We start from the raw sequence: 20,865 nt of genomic DNA on the forward strand, positions 1-20,865 counted from the left end.
CAGAACTTGAATTCACAGACAATCTGTGATTCTTTAGGGCTTGAAATTGGCCAGATAAGCATATTGAAAACTATTTTGAGGTTATTTGAATACACATTTTAGGCTACAGTTCACACTATTTTGGGTTTGTCCTTGGGCTGTTGAGACAGATCATATGGGGTAACTCATGATACTTTCCATTTCAGCCATTAGCCTCATTTTTTTTCTACTGAACATGTGAACCCCTGAAAATATGAATAAAACCGTAAAACCCAAACCTTGCATGCAGGTACATAATTAGATATGAACATAAATCCAAAGTCATTTAAGCTTCATCAGCTGAGAACCTTTGCAAAGTGCTTCTGATAAAGAATTGGCAATCCCATTTTGAAAATGAAAAAAATTGGAAAAATTATGAATAATTTTCACATTTTTATGCAAAATAAGGTTGAGTGAATGTGTCTGGGCTACTGTAATTCTGATACTTCCTAAATTTTTGAGTGCTTGACTTTGCAACCTTAACTTATTTTAATGTAATTTTTTTTAATATAACAAATATGTGAATCAAAGTTGAAACTGGAGCTAGAACAACTCATTTTTATTTTATTTTGATAGAACAATATGCTGGATATCATAGTCAAGATCTACAAAAAACTCAGACCCACATAGTTCATTCTATTCCACTTTTGATTGACCCAGTACTCGATTATAAATACAGTTTTATAAATCATGTTTATGGGGAATATTTGCATCAGAATCCTATAAAAATAATATACATATTTGTAAGAGATGAAATACAGCATAGAATATAAATGGTAAAACCAAGCTAACCACTGTCATAATTATGTAATTATTGATGGACACAGCCTCATAGCTAAACCAACCTAAAGTCTGGCAAACAAAAAAACCTTTTAAGAAAACCCACATCACTCATACTAAAACCTTTTTCCTTCCATTTTCTGCCCTTCTTCCAAGTTTCATCTCAAATCTGATGTATCAGATTGCCATTAGAAAAGCTTTTTTCCCATGGTATTCCTAACACTGGCCATAATAAGGAAATTCAAAAATACACTCATGAGAAAGCTCTAGCTCTAATATTCTGGATTGATTGTTCTAAAAAGCAATTTTATATAAATTTAGGCTCAACATGCAAGCCTTTAGAAGCTTATCCCAAATGATGATGCCTTTGAGATTTTCCCATCACTAGTATTAATCCCCTTTACAAGATTTTAATATGGAATATGTTCATTATTGTATGTCTAGAGTATAGCAGATTTTAATTGCTTTGAAACACGGTAAGAGTTTTCAAGTACATAAAAGGTTGTTACAACCTCTGAGGATAGGACAAGAAGCAATGGGCTTAAATTGCAGCAAGGGAGGTTTAGGTTGGACATTAGGAAAAACTTCCTAACTGTCAGGGTGGTTAAGAACTGGAATAAATTGCCTAGGGAGGTTGTGGAATCTCCAGCATTGGAGATTTTTAAGAGCAGGTTAGACAAACAGCTGTCAGGAAGTGTCTAGATAATTGGTCCTGCAACGAGTGCAGGGGACTGGACTAGATGACATCTCGAGGTCCCTTCCAATTCTATAATTCAATGAAAGGAGAAAGTGACTTTACCAACTTCCTAATCACTATTACCAAGCTACATTTTGCATAATAGGATGAAGAATCCCCTGTCCTGTACCTTAGTCATCTATAATTGGCTCTATATTGCTGTGACTGATGAGTTGAGTATGTGCATGTAAGAACCCTGCTAATGTGGTCCCTGATAACTCCTGCCCCTATTATTTTAGTGCTGTATTTTTTTTTAACATTTCTTGTAAACTGACCCCAGTTTTTTATCATTTGCTCTCTAGCAGTTGGATTTTGAAAACAAGATGCTGTACTCCTTAAGAGTGGAGGCAGCCAACACTCATCCTGACCCACGCTTTTTCCACTTGGGGCCATTTAAGGACACAGCTCTCATCAAAGTTTCTGTGGAAGACATAGACGAACCTCCAGTGTTCAGCAGGAGCTCTTATATAATAGAAGTAGATGAAGATTCCAAGGAGGGAACTATCATTGGGCAAGTGATAGCTCAAGATCCAGATACTACCAAGAATGCAATAAAGTAAATATCAGTTCATGCATGGTGTAAAATGCTTTAGATGTAGATGCTCATTTCATCTTTCTCTCAAAATGTAGTAAAGTAAATGGCATATGGTCTGATCCTCAGCAGTAAATAGCAGCTTTAATTCCAAATGAGCTCAGTGACAGTAGAGGACACAAATGAGTGAAGTGACAGTTAAGGGCACTTAGCACATTACAGGATCAGGCCTACAGTGATCAAGTGGAAAGAAACTGAGCAATCAAATATCTATGGAGATCTAGTGATGGCAAACAGAATTAATACATCACAATATGTCTTTTCAAATGGAAAAATATGGGGGTCAGGCAAAAGTGTATAAGCCTGATTATAACAAACACACACTGCTTTGCAGAACTCTTGCTTATATCATTTTCAGGGCAATGCTATTTTACCTTATTTGTCCCTATTGGCCTGCTTATCTAAGATGTTCAAGACGGTGATTTCTGTTGGATGAACATGCATCTCTGCGGGTCGATGGAACTCAGCATTCTGCATCACACCTTGCAACAGGCCCAGTGAATGAAACAATCCCCTGTAGAGATACACCATCTACCATGTTCTACTTCTTAAATATTTAATGATCAACATTTGTACAGCATATTAAATAGGAAACTACTGTGAGAAAGTCATAACAATTAGGAGGTAAATGTTTGGCCTTGTGCTACTGCCGTAACTGTTAGCGTATCTGCTATTATTGTCTAAACCAGAGGTGGGCAAACTATGGCCCGTGGGCCACATCTGGCCCACGAGACCGTCGTGCCAGGCCCTTGAGTTCCCGGCCAGGGAGACTAGCCCCTGGCCCTTCCCCTGGTGTCCACCCTCCCCTGCAGCCTCAGCTAGCCGTGTAGCCAGCGCTCTGGGCAGCGCTCTGGGCAGCGCAACTGTGAGGGCCGCCAGCCTGCCCTGGTGCTCTAGACTGCGCGGCAGCATGACCGCCGGTCCTGGTGCTTTGAGTGTCATGATAAGCGGGGACCGAGGGGGTTGGATAAGGGGCAGGGGGCCCCAGGGGGAAGTCAGGGGACGGGGGGGATAAGAGGTAGAGGTTCTGGAGGGGGGCGGTCAAGGGATGGGGAACAGGGGGGTTGGATAGGTTTGGGAGTCCCAGGGTGCCTGTCAGGGGACGGGGGTGTGGATAGGAGTCAGGGAAGTCAGGGGACAGGGAGCAGGGGGAGTTGGGTAGGGGGTGAGGTCCAGGGGGACGGTTAGTGGCGGGGGGTCCTGGGAGGGGGTGGCCGGGGACAAGGAGCAGGGGGGGTTGGATGGGTTGGGAGTTCTGAGGGGGGCAGTCAGGGTGGAGGAAGTGGGAGGGGGTGGATAGGGGGCAGGGCCAGGCTATTTTGGGAGGCACAGCCTTCTCTACCTGGCCCTCCATACAGTTTCAGAACCCCAATGTGGCCCTCAGGCCAAAAATTTTGCCCACCCCTGGTCTAAACTGACATGCATAACACTGACCATTTGTACATTAGTGCATAGACCATGCAAATTATTGTGAAACCTGCTTCAGCTACATTTCTGATTGAAAGTGAGACAACGCTGAATGATCTACGTGCACATTTTTGGGCAAAATGACGTCATCAAGCAAATTACGCATACGCTCTTCACGCAACAGGTTTGTGGCTAATGGTCACTAGCTCACTAGATCAGAGGATGACTATAAATGTAAGTTAATCTTTTTGGAAGGAAAAGAGAGCTCAACAAATGCAAAAGCCAAAATTTAAAAAATATTTTTGAGTGATTTTCTGCCCATCCTGAGAAAAATCAAAGGTGCCTTGTCTTCAGAGAGCGGATGCTCAATGGTTACCGAAATTAAATTCCTGTGATGATGTCTGAGATTAAGCACCGAAAAAACTGAACATCCAAAATCTCTAATCATTTGTGAAAATCTTAAAGACAATTCAGTCTGAGTTAACTCACTATCATTCCAGAATTTGTAATATTTCTGGGCTAAAATATATTTTGTAAAATGACTCATACTGAATAGCTTCCTATACAGATGTGTTACCCTTTAATCCTATTTAAGACCAATGCCATGAAACTGACATTGTATGGGCTATGCTAAGCATATGGAGTTTACACCCTATCTTTCAGAAAGAGCCAACGTCTTAAATAACTTAACTCAATATTTACAGTACTCTGCACTAGTTATTCCCTATAGTAAGTACAGGGAACCTTAGGTAATACCATATTGCAAATTTTAAGGTAGCCTTTCCTAACGTAAAACTGGAAGCATTTAATGGTGGTTAGTAAGCAAAACTGGAAAATATAATAGAAGAGGGTGATACACACTTGTATTATATCTTGACAGATATTCTGTGGATCGACACACGGACCTCGACAGAATATTCAACATCTATTCAGGAAATGGGTCTATATTCATCTCAAAGCTACTTGATCGGGAAGAAAACCCCTGGCACAATATCACTGTTATAGCAACTGAAATCAGTGAGTTGGAGATGGCTTATCTGAAGAGAATGTTAGAACATGAAAATTTGGCAATTCTATAACAAATTTCTGTTTTAAATTTTTTTACCAGATTCACCCTTGTCTGTCTTTAAAAATTTCAGCCAAGCATATAATTTGCTAACTACAAGCCAGAAAACTCAATAGGGGTAAATTTTAATTAAAAACTTATTATTTCATGATTTTCTTACTTTTCCCCATAGTTAAAAAAAAAATTCAGGTCCATTTCAGTTGTGCAGAGCAGCACAAAGCCAACATAACTGGCTTCCTGAGGATTTCCCTTGCATAAATTGGTACAGAGCCAGCATAGTGATTCTACATTGCTCCCTCAGCCTCTAGGGGAAAGGGGAAATTTATAAGAAAATGAGGGCATGGTTAGAGCATTCCAGCAATTCCAGACCATCAGAATGGTCCTTTGGGAACATGGGCAGACATTAGATTGGCCTTCAGGCTGCTCTAATTTACGCCAGAGATCAACCCAGCCCCAGTCACAACTAGAGGCCTGTAAAGTTAATATATTACCCTTCCCCCCGGGCAGAAAAGAAAATCTGACCTTGTATCTTCCAAAGTGGCACACCACAATTGATTAAGTGATATGTTCTATGACATTATTTTTCTCTTCCTTACAACTTCTTCCTTCACTTTGGGAAGTAGTGAGATTAACATTGTATGAGCTGTGATGAGCATATAGGATACACAGACCATCTTTTAGAAAGAGCCATACCATTTTTTCTTTAAGAAAACTATTTTCTCCAAACACAGGCCCAACTGCCAATATTTGCTTCACTTTATTCATCCCATTGACTATGGTTTGGCCTAGGAGGTTACTTGGAGTGGCACATTAATGACAAAGGTGTCAGATACATTCTTCCTGCCTTTGTAGCTAGACAGGGCTTTGAATTGATCCATACAATATATCTATCCCCCCTGGATTAACCTCAGCAACTCCATTTTAGGACACAGATCCCAGAAAATAAGCATGTATACACTCACTGCTGATTGGAATACATTGGCAAGCCAGACACCTTGGATAATTTAAAATTCTGTTTTCAACTGCAAATCAATTTAGACTAAGATAGTTTTGCCTTAATATAACATTTTTCTTTTAAAAATAATGTAATGGGTTTAAAATGTAAATATGAGTCTTAACTATATTAAATTATATACCAGTAGAAAACTGAACATAACTGTAAAGATATGAACATTTCTTTTATGTTGTGGGGTAGGGGAGAAATTAGATGAAATATACTTGATAATTTCACTTCTCTTACATGAACTGTAAATCTTTCCAATCCTTTTATTCCTTAGCTAAATTATAAATTATTTTCTTGTTCCAGATAATCCTAAGCAAAGTAGCCAGATACCTGTCTTCATCAGGATTTTAGACATAAATGACCATGCACCAGAATTTGCTAAATATTATGAAACTTTTGTTTGTGAAAATGCAAAAGCAGGACAGGTAAATGCATATTTAATCTACCAGCAAATTTATGCCTGTATCTTCTGTTGCTGTGTTTTATTCATTTCTAGAGTTACTCACAAGGGAGACTAACATCTTCATGACAATCTTGATTTGCATGGATGAAAAATAATAAATAATAAATCTTCTGACTGTATTTCCAAATTCAATAGACATTTCAGGTGGACAAGGAATGCAGGATTTGGCTCTAATATAACACATACACAATATTTTATTTTTAGGTAATGATTTAATAGCCTTCATCACAAATCTCTTTTATAGAAGGAGTCATGGATAAGTCACTAAAATTTCATATGTTTAGATAATTCTTCTTGTCTGCATGCTTACCAAAGCATTATATGATCTATTGATAACTTGAAATATGCAAAAATCCAATTTTGGAAATCTCACATATTTATGGTACCTGACAGAAACAAGAAATTGTGGTATGGAACTATAATTTTAAAGCTAAAAAGATGTGTCAACTTTATCAGACCTTGGTTAAGATTCAGTTTGCGTTAGATTTGAATTTGTGCAAAGGTCCAGGATGGCTCTTGCTTTATACAAACTGGATCAACACATCCTTTTAATAAACTAAAACAGATTTAAAGAGGAAGCAATTTACTAGCTTGGAGAAAAGAGAATAAAAGTTCCAGGTAGATAGAATATTTCTCTATATCCATGATATGTGTGTTTTGCTGCACTATTACTATTGTAATTATTACAATCTTCTATTTACTATGGATGGTTGCAGCATTGTTGTAGCTATGGTAGTCTCAGGATATCAGAGAGAGAATGTGTGTGAGGTAGATTTTATTGCACAACTTCGATGTTTATGTAGTGGTCAGAGAGCTATAGATTTGAGTCCTTTGGGGATGATGTTTTGTTTGGTCCTGCTTTGAGCAGGGGGTTGGAGTACATGACCTCCTGAGGTCCCTTCCAACCCTGATAGTCTATGATTCACTCATGAAGTAGATGTCACTGGTAAGTTTTGCTTCCTTTCTCCTCATGTTGTGGAGATTTCATTTCAAACAGCAAAATTTGTTATCTTCCATTGCTGTTTGCAGTGTTGTTGTAGTTGTGTTGCTCTCAAGACATTAGCAAGACAAGGTGAGTAAGGTACTATTTTTTATTGGACCATTTTCATCACATACTGCCATGTACCAGGAAGAAAAAAAAATCAGGAAACATACTCCATGATCATTCAAGGAACCCAAAACAATTATCAAAACAGAAGTTGGTCCAATAAAAGATATGACCTCACCCATCTTGTCTCTCTGTTTATCATGGGGTCAGTTGACATTTCAGTTTTTAACACCTTTGTTCACAGAGTTATGCCTTCACTATAAACATTCACTCTGTGTGGAAACATTGCATTAAAAATATCTCAGTATGGAATGGATTTCTAAGGAATTAAAAGTTAAGGGCCAGACTGTATTCAGAGGCAGAAGCCCATGATAGAAAAAGTGTAGAGCCCTCTTGGGTAAGCTCTGTATGTGTAGATTTCACCTTATAAACTAGGGAACGTCAGGAAGTACAGATTGAGTGTAAGGTAGCAATTGAAACACGAAGCACATTTGAATGTTACTTTGGAAAAGGAAAGAAAAAAAAGAGGTGGCAGATGTGCAGCCAATGGCTCAACTGAGCCACATTCTGTTCACTTTATTCACCCAGTGTCACCAATTGTATGAGCCAGGCCGTGAGTTGGAAGGATAATATAACATACTTTGACCGGAATTGCCTTGGTTTGTATCAAGGGCTTTCACTGCCAATATGATTCTTTTTCATACAAATATTTTCATTACTTTTGATGCACATAATACAGTAAAATAATATATACAGTAACAGCAATACTAAATTAAATGCAAATAATGGTAGGAATTATAACAGATAATGAAATAAACACATGAAACTCTAAGCTTAATGGTACACCTTGTCACAAAATAATGTGATGTTTATAATTAGGATACCACTGTGACATACATTTTCATGTGTGACCAAGGTTTGAGATCTATGTAATGAGCTTAGAAATTTCATCCAATTACTGTTTATTGTACTCTGGTAGTTTTGTTTTATAATGTATTAATTACTTTTTCAACAGAAATACATTCAGATAATTCTGGCCAGCAAGTCTGTATTGCTGGTATATGACCAGATTTCTGTCTGTGCAACAAAACCTCTTTGTATAGTACAAGATTGTGGACAAATAATTTTTAGAATCTCAGTTCAGTGATTGATATCAATGTGAGTCATGGTAAAAGCTTTAATAGAACTGGGCAAAGCAAAGCAAGATTAAGCATATGTAATATTTTGAGTGAGGGAACTCAAATTTGGGGGTATGGTCACAGAACAAGTTCCTCCCAGACTGGCTACTTGTCACCTCCTCTTAAATGATAGCTTTCCAAATGCCAAATGTATGGAATACTCAATAATGCACAAATTACAATTTAGCTTCCCAACTAAATGTGTGGGTGTAATTCACAACACTTTCCCATTCTTTGGGTGTAAATTAGGGCTCGGATCTTCAAAGTGACCTATAAGACTTAGTAGGAGTTGGACACTGACTTTCCATGGGAGTTAATTGACTAACTGCCTACATTTTCCTTTTCCTTTTGATTCTTCAAGTTCATATTCTGCAATAATACTTTAGAGACAAATATTTTGCATTTTGCAGTTGATTTATCTACTTGATCACTCCTCTTCAGAAACCTTAGATAAACTGGAGTAAAGGTTGAACATAATTTATCACTTAACAAAAAGTTTAAGCCTTCAAAGAGAAGGCTGTTTTGAAGTTGCTGTTTGGTCACAAATACAAGTGTTAGAAAATCTAGATATTCTAATGTGAGGAACTACTTACCTTGCCTCCTCCCCCCCAAAAAATATAATATATTCAGTGTATTAGAAAGTACAGTTAAGCTCATTTAATATCACTCAAACAATCTTAACTCTGCCCCTGCATCACCTGGTTGACAACAATCAGAAATTTTGAGACAATGTGATTCTCAAGGAGCACAAAGGACTAAAGCAGCATCACCCAAGATGTATCTACATAGATACTTTTATCCCTTTTATATACTTTTGTTTTATTATTTTATTATTTCCTCCATTTTGTTTTTGGCCCTCAGATCTTTCTATATTATTTATATTGTGACAAAGTTCCTCCTCTACCTTGGTGCATCTTGCGCTTATTGGTGGATTTGCTTGCCTCCGAGATTCATGGCAGCACTCAGTTTGGCCGTTTTCGTGAACCCAGAGTACAGGTTGTCAAGGTTCCTCCCCCACTCTGAACTCTAGGGTACAGATGTGGGGACCTGCATGAAAAACCTCCTAAGCTTATCTTTACCAGCTTAGGTCAAAACTTCCCCAAGGTACAAAATATTACCCCCGTTATCCTTGGAATGGCCGCTACCACCACCAAACTAATACTGGTTACTGGGGAAGAGCTGTTTGGACGCGTCCTTCCCCCCAAAATACTTCCCAAAACCTTGCACCCCACTTCCTGGACAAGGTTTGGTAAAAAGCCTCACCAATTTGTCTAGGTGACTACAGACCCAGACCCTTGGATCTTAAGAACAATGAACAATCCTCCCAACACTTGCACCCCCCCTTTCCTGGGAAATGTTGGATAAAAAGCCTCACCAATTTGCATAGGTGACCACAAACCCAAACCCTTGGATCTGAGAACAATGAAAAAGCATTCAGTGTTTTACAAGAAGACTTTTAATAAAAAATAGAAGTAAATAGAAATAAAGAAATTCCCCCTGTAAAATCAGGATGGTATATATCTTACAGGGTAATTAGATTCAAAAACATAGAGAACCCCTCTAGGCAAAACCTTAAGTTACAAAAAAGATACACAGACAGAAATAGTTATTCTATTCAGCACAATTCTTTTCTCAGCCATTTAAAGAAATCATAATCTAACACATACCTAGCTAGATTACTTACTAAAAGTTCTAAGACTCCATTCCTGTTCTGTCCCCGGCCAAGACGACTACAGACAGACACACAAACCCCTTGTTTCTCTCCCTCCTCCCAGCTTTTGAAAGTATCTTGTCTCCTCATTGGTCATTTTGGTCAGGTGCCAGCGAGGTTACCTTTAGCTTCTTAACCCTTTACAGGTGAGAGGAGCTTCCCCTGGCCAGGAGGGATTTCAAAGGGGTTTACCCTTCCCTTTAGATTTATGACACGCCCCCCAAATCTCAGCTAGGGTGAAACACTGGCTGGGATTTCTTCCTGGAGCTCTAGGAAAACAGAGTTAATAAGACACATGCATCTCTAAATATACTACCAAGTACATAAAGACTAACAATATTTTCCACATCTCAAGGACAATTTTAACCAGTTGATTCTGGGAAACTTTCACGGGAGAGTGCATCAGCCACTTTGTTAGAAGCTCCTGAGATGTGTTGGATGTCGAAATCAAAATCTTGGAGAGCTAAACTCCACCGAAGAAGTTTTCTGTTAGTTTCTTTGACGGTGTGAAGCCACTTTAGTGCAGCATGGTCGGTTTGCAGGTGGAAACGCCGTCCCCAAACATATGGGCGTAGCTTTTCCAGAGCGTAGACAATGGCATAACATTCTTTTTCAGTGACTGACCAGTTGCTTTCCCTCTCAGACAGTTTTTTGCTGAGAAACACTACAGGGTGGAATTCTTGATCAGGTCCTTTCTGCATTAAAACTGCTCCCACACCACGCTCGGATGCATCTGTGGTTACTAGGAACGGTTTGTCAAAGTCTGGGGCCCTTAGTACAGGGTCAGACATGAGTGTCGCTTTAAGCTTGTTAAAGGCCTTCTGACACTTTCCGGTCCACTGAACAGCATTTGGCTGTTTCTTTTTGGTTAGGTCTGTCAGTGGGGCAGCGATTTGGCTGTAGTGCGGTACAAATCGTCTGTAATAACCGGCCAAGCCTAAGAAGGATTGAACCTGTTTCTTTGACTTTGGGACAGGCCACTTTTGGATAGCATCCACTTTGGCCTGTAGGGGGCTGATAGTTCCTTGACCCACCTGGTGTCCAAGGTAAGTCACTCTGTTTAGGCCTATTTGACACTTCTTAGCCTTAACAGTTAGTCCTGCCTCCCTTATGCGCTCAAGGACTTTTTGTAGATGTTCCAGGTGGTCTGCCCAGGAATCCGAAAATATGGCCACATCGTCAAGGTAGGCGACTGCATATTCTCCTAATCCCGCTAGGAGACCATCTACAAGTCTTTGGAAAGTGGCGGGTGCATTTCGCAGCCCGAAAGGGAGTACATTAAATTCATACAGCCCGAGATGTGTGATGAAGGCTGACCTTTCCTTGGCAGATTCATCTAGCGGTACCTGCCAGTACCCCTTGGTTAAGTCCAAGGTAGAGATGAACTGGGCCCTTTCCAGTTTCTCTAATAGTTCATCTGTGCGTGGCATGGGATAGTTGTCTGGGCGAGTTACAGCATTTAGCTTACGGTAGTCCACGCAAAAACGTATTTCCCCATCTGGTTTGGGAACTAGAACCACTGGAGATGCCCATGCACTTTCAGAGGGGCGGATTACACCCATCTGTAACATATCCTGGATCTCCCGTTCTATAGCAGTTTTAGCTTGAGGAGACACCCGGTAAGGTTGGACCCTAATTGGGTGAGCATTACCTGTGTCAATGGAGTGGTATGCCCGTTCAGTCAGTCCTGGGGTGGCTGAGAACGTTGGCGCGTAGCTAGTGCACAGCTCCTGGATCTGCTGTCGCTGCATACGCCCAAGGGTCATGGAGAGGTTCACCTCTTCCACACCACCAGCACATTTCCCTTCGTAGTAGACACCTTCAGGCCACTCAGCGTCGTCTCCTCCCTGGGCTGTAAACTGACAAACCTTTAATTCTCTGGAATAAAAGGGCTTTAGAGAATTAATATGATACACCTTAGGCTTTCGGTTGGAGGTGGGGAATGCTATGAGATAATTAACAGCTCCCAGGCGCTCCTGGACCACGAATGGCCCTTCCCACGATGCTCCCATTTTATGGGCCTGGAGCGCCTTTAAGACCATGACCTGGTCTCCTACTTTGAAGGAACGCTCTCTGGCATGTTTATCATACCAGGCTTTTTGCTCTTTTTGAGCATCCTGTAAGTTTTCTCTAGCAAGGGCTAAAGAGGTTCGGAGGGTGTTTTGTAGGTTGGTTACAAAGTCCAGAATGTTAGTTCCTGGAGAAGGTGTAAATCCCTCCCATTGCTGCTTCACCAACTGCAATGGCCCCTTAACCTCACGGCCATATACAAGTTCAAATGGGGAAAACCCTAAACTGGGATGTGGTACAGCTCTGTAGGCAAAGAGCAACTGCTGCAATACTAGGTCCCAATCATTGGAGTGCTCATTTACGAATTTACGTATCATGGCCCCCAAAGTTCCATTAAACTTCTCCACCATGCCATTTGTTTGATGAGGGTAAGGAGTGGCAACCAAGTGATTTACCCCATGAGCTTCCCAAAGGTTTTTCATAGTTCCTGCCAGGAAATTAGTCCCTGCATCTGTGAGGATGTCGGAGGGCCAACCTACCCTGGCAAAAATGTCTGCGAGTGCCTGGCACACACTTTTAGCCCTGGTGTTGCTTAGAGCTACTGCTTCCGGCCATCGGGTGGCAAAATCCATGAAAGTCAGTATGTACTGCTTTCCTCTGGGTGTCTTTTTCGGAAAAGGACCCAGAATATCCACAGCTACTCGCTGAAATGGAACTTCAATGATGGGGAGTGGCTGGAGAGGAGCTTTGACCTGGTCTTGGGGTTTTCCCACTCTTTGGCACACCTCACAAGACTGGACATAGGTAGAAACATCCTTGCCCATTCCCTCCCAGTGGAATGACCCCCCCAAACGGTCTTTGGTCCTGTTCACCCCAGCATGGCCACTAGGGTGATCATGGGCTAAGCTCAAGAGCTTGGCCCGGTATTTAGTTGGAACTACCAACTGTCTCTGAGGATGCCAGTCTTCCTGGTGTCCCCCAGAAAGAGTTTCCTTGTATAAAAGTCCTCTTTCTACAACAAACCTGGATCGATTAGAAGAGCTGAGAGGCGGTGGGTTGCTCCGTGCCGCCGTCCAAGCTCTCTGGAGGCTTTCATCTGCTTCCTGTTCGGTCTGGAACTGTTCCCTTGATGCTGGAGACATCAGTTCCTCATGGGATTGTGGACCTAGGCTTGGTCCCTCTGGAAGCGATATAGGGGATGGAGCTGTTTCTGTTGACTGTGAACCGCTCTCCGCTGGTGCACTATGTTGGGATTCAGGCTCCGGCTGAGCCTCTTGTGTAGGGTTATCGGCTGCTGCCAGTTCAGGTTCGGTGGGGCCCTCTGGTGTTGAGGTTGCAAGTACTGGATTCAGTGCTGACACGGGGTCTGGTGTTGGTTGTTCGGCTGGTTCCGGTTCTGGGACTGGTTCCGTCTGGGTTTCTGGGACTGGATCCACTACTGCTGTTGCAGACATTGGCCTGGGGTCCAGGTCCATCACCTCTGACTGGGTCCTGATAGAAGTTTCCGGAACAGAGCTAGGCCTCACGGCTTGTTTAGCCTGGTTGCGGGTGACCATTCCCACCCTCTTGGCCTGCTTCACATGATTGGCCAAGTCTTCCCCCAACAGCATGGGGATGGGATAATCATCATAGACTGCAAAAGTCCACATTCCTGACCAGCCCTTGTACTGGACAGGCAACTTGGCTGTAGGCAAATTGAAAGAGTTGGACTTGAAGGGTTGAATCGTCACTTGGATCTCTGGGTTGATTAAATTGGGGTCCACTAAGGAAGCATGGATAGCTGACACTTGTGCTCCGGTGTCCCTCCACGCGGTGACCTTCTTCCCGCCCACACTCACAGTTTCCCTCCGCTCCAAGGGTATCTGGGAGGTATCTGGGCCTGTGGACCTCTGGTGTGATTCCGGTGCAATGAACTGTAATCTGTTGGGGTTCTTGGGGCAGTTGGCCTTTACATGCCCCAGCTCGTTACACTTAAAACATCGTCCAGCTGACGGGTCACTGGGGCGAGGAGGGTTGCTGGAGAACGGGGTGGTGGGACGATAAGGGGTCTGGAGGGTTCTTTGGGAGGTAGGTGGGGCTTTGGGCGGCCCCCGGTAATAGGGTGTGGTCTGGGGTGGTCCCTTCTGGTCTCCGCTCCAACTGCGACCAGTTTTCTTCTTCTCTGCCACCTCCACCCATCTGGCTCCAATCTCTCCTGCCTCCATTACAGTTTTGGGTTTCCCATCTAGGATGTATCTTTCTATTTCCTCAGGAACACCCTCTAAGAATTGTTCCATTTGCATTAGGAAGGGCAAATTTACTGGAGATTCAACACTTGCTCCTGATATCCAGGCATCCCAATGTTTTACAATGTGGTAGGCATGTCGGGTAAATGACATGTCTGGTTTCCACCTTAGGGCTCTGAACCTCCGACGAGACTGCTCGGGTGTTATCCCCATTCTGACTCTCGCCTTGGATTTAAACAGTTCATACTTGTTCATGTGTTCTTTAGGCATTTCAGCTGCCACCTCAGCTAAGGGTCCACTGAGCTGCGGCCTCAGCTCTACCATGTATTGGTCAGTAGAGATGTTGTACCCAAGGCAGGCCCTTTCGAAGTTTTCTAAGAAGGCCTCAGTATCATCACCTGCCTTGTAGGTGGGGAACTTTCTGGGATGGGAAGTGGTACCTGGAGAAGGATTGCTAGGGTTTGTTGGTATATTCTGCTGGGCCTTTATCCTCTCCATCTCCTCCACATGCTTCCTCTCTTTTTCCCTCTCCTCCTCCACATGCTTCCTTGCCTCCATTTCCCTCTTGTGGGCAGCCTCTTGGTGTTGTTCTGCCTCCCTTTCTTGTTCCTTCTTCAGCTGCATGAGTTCTATCTGTCTTTCATGTTCCCTTTGTTTTTCCTCAGCCTGAAATTTGGCTAATTCCAGCTGTAGTCGAGCTGAGGATTTGGCCATTCTAACCTCTCTGTTTTTAACTAACTTTACACCCGAGGTTTAGAAATAAACAAACAAAACTTGGCTGTAAAATTTTGCTGTGCTGGAATAGAATACCTATTCTCTGATAGTGATTGTCAGCCTACAGAAAAAGACAATTCCCTTGTCTCTGCTCTGGGCCCAAATTAAAGCAAAAAACCTCCAACTACTTGGAAACCTGCTTACCCAGCCCAAAGAAGAAAAAAATTTCTTTTCAAACCTGTGCTCCTTGTAAAACAAAACAAAAAAAAAATCAAAATCCTAAAAAAAAAACCCTGCCACTTTTGTCTCCAGGCAAATGGGTAGAGCACACACCCCCTATTTACTTTTAGGAAGAAAAGAAAAAAAAAAACCTCTGGGTTGGAAGACTGTGAATTTCCCTGCAGGAGTTAAGTACCCTGCCTCCAGGCAAGAAAACCTGCAATTCACAAGATAATCCCCTTTTGTCTCTGCTTGGCCACAAAGCAGAGAGAAACCAAGCTGCTTTCAGTTTCAAAGCTGCCTTCTGGACTTCCTAAAAATTCCTTTTTAAAATCTGTATTTCTAGTTCAAAAAATCTCAACTGGATCTCAAAATGATTTCAGGTTAATCCCACCACTGTGCCACCATGTCAAGGTTCCTCCCCCACTCTGAACTCTAGGGTACAGATGTGGGGACCTGCATGAAAAACCTCCTAAGCTTATCTTTACCAGCTTAGGTCAAAACTTCCCCAAGGTACAAAATATTACCCCCGTTATCCTTGGAATGGCCGCTACCACCACCAAACTAATACTGGTTACTGGGGAAGAGCTGTTTGGACGCGTCCTTCCCCCCAAAATACTTCCCAAAACCTTGCACCCCACTTCCTGGACAAGGTTTGGTAAAAAGCCTCACCAATTTGTCTAGGTGACTACAGACCCAGACCCTTGGATCTTAAGAACAATGAACAATCCTCCCAACACTTGCACCCCCCCTTTCCTGGGAAATGTTGGATAAAAAGCCTCACCAATTTGCATAGGTGACCACAAACCCAAACCCTTGGATCTGAGAACAATGAAAAAGCATTCAGTGTTTTACAAGAAGACTTTTAATAAAAAATAGAAGTAAATAGAAATAAAGAAATTCCCCCTGTAAAATCAGGATGGTATATATCTTACAGGGTAATTAGATTCAAAAACATAGAGAACCCCTCTAGGCAAAACCTTAAGTTACAAAAAAGATACACAGACAGAAATAGTTATTCTATTCAGCACAATTCTTTTCTCAGCCATTTAAAGAAATCATAATCTAACACATACCTAGCTAGATTACTTACTAAAAGTTCTAAGACTCCATTCCTGTTCTGTCCCCGGCCAAGACGACTACAGACAGACACACAAACCCCTTGTTTCTCTCCCTCCTCCCAGCTTTTGAAAGTATCTTGTCTCCTCATTGGTCATTTTGGTCAGGTGCCAGCGAGGTTACCTTTAGCTTCTTAACCCTTTACAGGTGAGAGGAGCTTCCCCTGGCCAGGAGGGATTTCAAAGGGGTTTACCCTTCCCTTTAGATTTATGACACAGGTCAACTCCTCCTGTGTCTGACCAGGAGTTGGGAGGTTTGGGGGGAACCCGGGCCAGCACTCTACTCCGGGTTCCGGCCCAGGGCCCTGTGGAATGCAGCTGTCTAGAGTGCCTCCTGGAACAGCTGTGCGACAGCTACAACTCCCTGGGCTACTTCCCCATGACCTCCTCCCAACACTTCTTTATCCTCACCATAGGACCTTCCTCCTGGTCTCTGATAATGCTTGTACTCCTCAGTCCTCCAATAGTCCGCATTCTCACTCTCAGCTCCTAGCACCTCTTGCTCCCAGCTCCTTACACGCCCACCGCAAACTGAAGTGAGCTCCTTTTTAAACCCAGGTGCCCTGATTAGCTTGCCTTAATTGATTCTAGCAGCTTCTTGATTGGCTGCAGGTGTTCTAATCAGCCTGTCTGTCTTAATTGTCTCCAGAAAGTTCCTGATTGTTCTGGAACTTTCCCTGTTACCTTACCCAGGGGAAAGTGACCTATTTAACCTGGGGCTAATATATCTGCTTTCTATTACTCTCCTGTAGCCAACTGTCCTGACCCTGTAACAATATTTAAGAGCTTAAAGATTTTACTTGACTTTGGGTAACATTTGTGTGGATTCTAGTAAGTCAACATTCTTCCCATTACATCCCCACCAAGTTTTACGTTGCTAAAAAGGAAGAGAGCAGATTTAGAGCAAATGTGTGCATTTAAAAAAAAGTAGCTGTCAGAGGCCTTGTATTTAGCTATTCAGATGCTCCTTCCAAATAGCATGAGCTCAGCATGTAATTCCAGAAATTATTTTCCCCAAATGGCAAATTCAGTAGTAATGCTACAGACATTATCTGCATCAAATATTATTCCCCAAAGTACTGCCTCCGACTTGTTACATATGCAGGGATGTGATATTTGCAGGTTTCTGTGGCTGCAGGAAAGTAGGAGATTCAAGTAAAAAATTTCAAGCATGGATATCTAAAGTTAGGCACCCAAATTCATATTTAGGCACTTATGTAAAGTTGGCTTCATTGGGAGCTGCAAGGGCTCAACACCTTTAAAATCAAGTCACTTTTAATTAGATGTCTGAATATAATTATGGATTTAAATGCACATAGTGAACATTTTGGACATAGTATTTATATTCCAAATAGTCTTCAGTTTTGTTGCCTATTTTAATGTACTGTACAATACTGTTATTGTATGATAGCGCATACTGTACAATATATTAGAATATACTATTATTCATTTCATACTATTCTACTTTATTTTAGAGCTCACCTAAAGCAGCCAACCTGTTAGAATTGTAATTGGTTCCTGTTGCACCACATCAGTGCATTTAACGCTGATGGTCACAGCAGGAGGGCTAGACAGAGAAGATAAATATATTTAGTTAATTTTAAGATTTTCTTTTAATTGAGCTTAGCTGTTAATCACACCACTTTCTAAATCTCATTCACATCAGGAAGCAGCCAGAAATATCAATTATTCCTCTCCATTGCCAACTTACAATACCTGTGTTCAATGTCAGCCAATATTAGAGGGTAGATTGTGGCATATATGATGCAGCTGTGTGGCGGGGGAGCAGTACAGAGTTGCAATATCCAGGGGCGGCAGTGATGAGAGAGTCTATTGAGGAAGGGCATCATCTCTAGAATTGCTTTTTTCACATGGAAATATAATCTCTGCTTCATCCATTAGGATGAGTTCCAGATCTGTTCCACAGACTGGTAATGTGGGCTAAAGTGGGAGCAGCAGGATCCTGGCCCCAACTCATCTTTGTCCTTTTTTAAGTGTCACTTTTTCTGTGATGGAGCTCCAGAAGCACAAGGACTGCTATTGTGGAAGGCTCTTGCACAAGAGCCTCTCACAACCTTATTCTATGAGCTCATTAAGAGCAGTACATGATCCTGAGCTGAACTAGGGGCAGAGTCAGGCAATTCTCTACATGGAAGCCAGGGAGTTTTACCTTAATGGAACTGCAATGGAATGAATCAATGATTGCAAAATTCAACTCCAGGATATCAACTCATCCAACTCCCTATATTTGCTGAGACCACATTAACAATAATGATCAACAACTAGACTGTTTTGCTCATTGGTGCTATATTCTCTCTTGCCATTTTTGAGCTCCCAAACATCAGAGCATGGATAGAGCTCATCTTATTTGGGAAAATGATTTTTTCCTTTCATTATTCTGTATTTTCTCCACAGGCTGGGAAGGAGCAGGGAAAGGCATAATTGTCATGACACCATTGATAAATATTGATCATGCATTGTTGTACAGACCTGTAGCTGAATTATGGGTAGGCATCCATTGACTTAGTAGGGTTATATGTTAAAACTCAGCAATCCTTTTAAACGGAGGAAGAGGGGAAAGATTTTCTGACCTCTGACATGTTGGTAATTATCTCTGGGGTTAGAGCCAACTTCTGATGAGTAAATCATTTGCCTTCAAAATGCATCAAACTACATCAAAGGACAGATATTTTAGAAAGAATTCCTAAAAAGGACAGTCCCTCCCAGATTCTTCTACATCTTCATCTTTTCCACTTACCATTATGATTGATCATTGATATACTCAGGGGATAGTGGAGTCACATCATCCCAAGGGGAGCATGGTAGGAAAGTCTCCTTGTGCCCTCCTTCCTACGCATTCAGCAAAGTCCAATGACAATCTCCCCCTCAGCATATTTTTCATAGTTTATCATGGATTTAGGGGGGGGATTTTTGTGGCAGATCCTTGACAAAATATGTGCAGCACATAACTAGATGAACAAATGTCAGGAAATGATAATACCGTGATTGAAGGTTTGAGATTTGTGATATTCACTCCTAGGCCTTGTTTAGACTAGTGGTGGCATGCAGGGCTCATGTAGCCACATGACAAAATGAAAAGCAGGCTGTGTGCACACTGCGCTCTGTAATGACAGCGTGCCAGTGAAAGGCTCTAGTAGTGGGGGGAGACAGCAGGGAAAGTCTTTATCAAGAGGATGGTAGTGGGACCCTATATTGCTAAAAATAGATGTGGGAGGCACTGCTTGGGCGTGTAGAGAGCCACGTTGGGTATATACCCTGCTATTTATACCTGTGCTAGGAGGGCAGGCAGTGTGTGTGCTTTACATGCCACTGTAAGTGTAGACATACCCCTACACTGAAGTTAATAAAAAATTGGTCAATCAGGGGACTAGTAACATTTTTGATGTTTGATATCTCACAAACAGTCAATGAGAGAAACAAACAATAGTGTAGACATTTGAAAAGCCATCTAGTGTTATGCAATATCTATGTTCATTTCAGGCAAAGTCACAAATTACTAGAACTTAAAGCTCAAATCATTCAACTGAATTCAAGGCTACACTCCAATCAGCTCCGTAATATGTAGCAGAACAAAAGCAAAATTCGGAAGCCATGACAGTTAAGCATCCCCAGGTTAAGAATACATTATCATTATTGCAAAGTACAAAACTTATGCTGTAAGTTAATTGAGTTGTTTGAAAACTCCAAAGAAGGGACTGTTTAAATAAATTAGCCTCCCTGAACGCCTCAGGAATCTTCCTGGTTTCATAGCAAGTGACATCACAGCTACCTTATGCAAAGGGAATGAAAACTGCTGTTTTCAAAGAAAGGTGTCATGTTTCATAATGATAACCAATATACACTGACAGTGACGTTTTGAAAAGGCGTGTGTGTGGCAAAGTGCCAAACATCTCATGGACGTGTTGGCTGTCTCAAGTTTTTGTTAAAATATTATGGTAAATATATTTTCCCCAAACATTTTGCTATATTTTCTGTCCCAGCCCATTGCCTTCATGCATATTCATACAAAAGACTTACTTGGATTTTTATAAAGAAACTTTCAGTTCTGCCTTTAAGAGAATCGTCTAAAGCATGCTGAGTGACTTACAATTACAGTAGTCTGGAGCAATGAGGAGAAAACACCATAGCATCGAAATCATCTGCAGTATGTGAAAAAGAGATGGCACTCTGTGACAGATATATAAACAGGGGCCGAATGTACAGGGGTGTTGGAACAATCTGTATAGTTGGGGTCCTGAGAGCCATTGAACCAAACTGTAAACCCTGGATATAATGGAAACCACTTCAGGCCGGTGTGTGCTGCAGCACCCACAGCACCTCTAGTTCCAGCACCTACACATCTGTGGAACCCCACCTCATGTCTGCGAGCATTCACTCATGGGGTGTCCCTCTGACTTCGGTTGGAATAAGACCCAGATCCTCAAAGTTATGAAATCACATAGAGACCTAAATACCTTCAGGGATCTGGGCCTAAGTGCTCATGAAGAAAGGTTGCACAGCTCGGCCTACATTGTTTAAATGGCTGTACAACTACTCTGGGCTGGATATAAAAATGA

General features: G+C 41.8%; 1 protein-coding gene across 1 annotated transcript in view; it reads left to right on the top strand.

The window, feature by feature from the left end:
- Positions 1-20,865, top strand: part of CDH9 (cadherin 9) — a 139,519-nt gene that overhangs the window by 108,079 nt on the left and 10,575 nt on the right. The window contains exons 7-9 of the mRNA XM_073329465.2: positions 1,837-2,090; positions 4,414-4,550; positions 5,906-6,027. Of these exons, the coding sequence (XP_073185566.1) occupies positions 1,837-2,090; positions 4,414-4,550; positions 5,906-6,027 (513 nt within the window). The remainder of the gene's footprint in view (positions 1-1,836; positions 2,091-4,413; positions 4,551-5,905; positions 6,028-20,865) is intronic.

The sequence above is a fragment of the Lepidochelys kempii genome, chromosome 2, assembly GCF_965140285.1.
Source record: "Lepidochelys kempii isolate rLepKem1 chromosome 2, rLepKem1.hap1, whole genome shotgun sequence".
Taxonomy (NCBI): Eukaryota; Metazoa; Chordata; order Testudines; family Cheloniidae; genus Lepidochelys; species Lepidochelys kempii.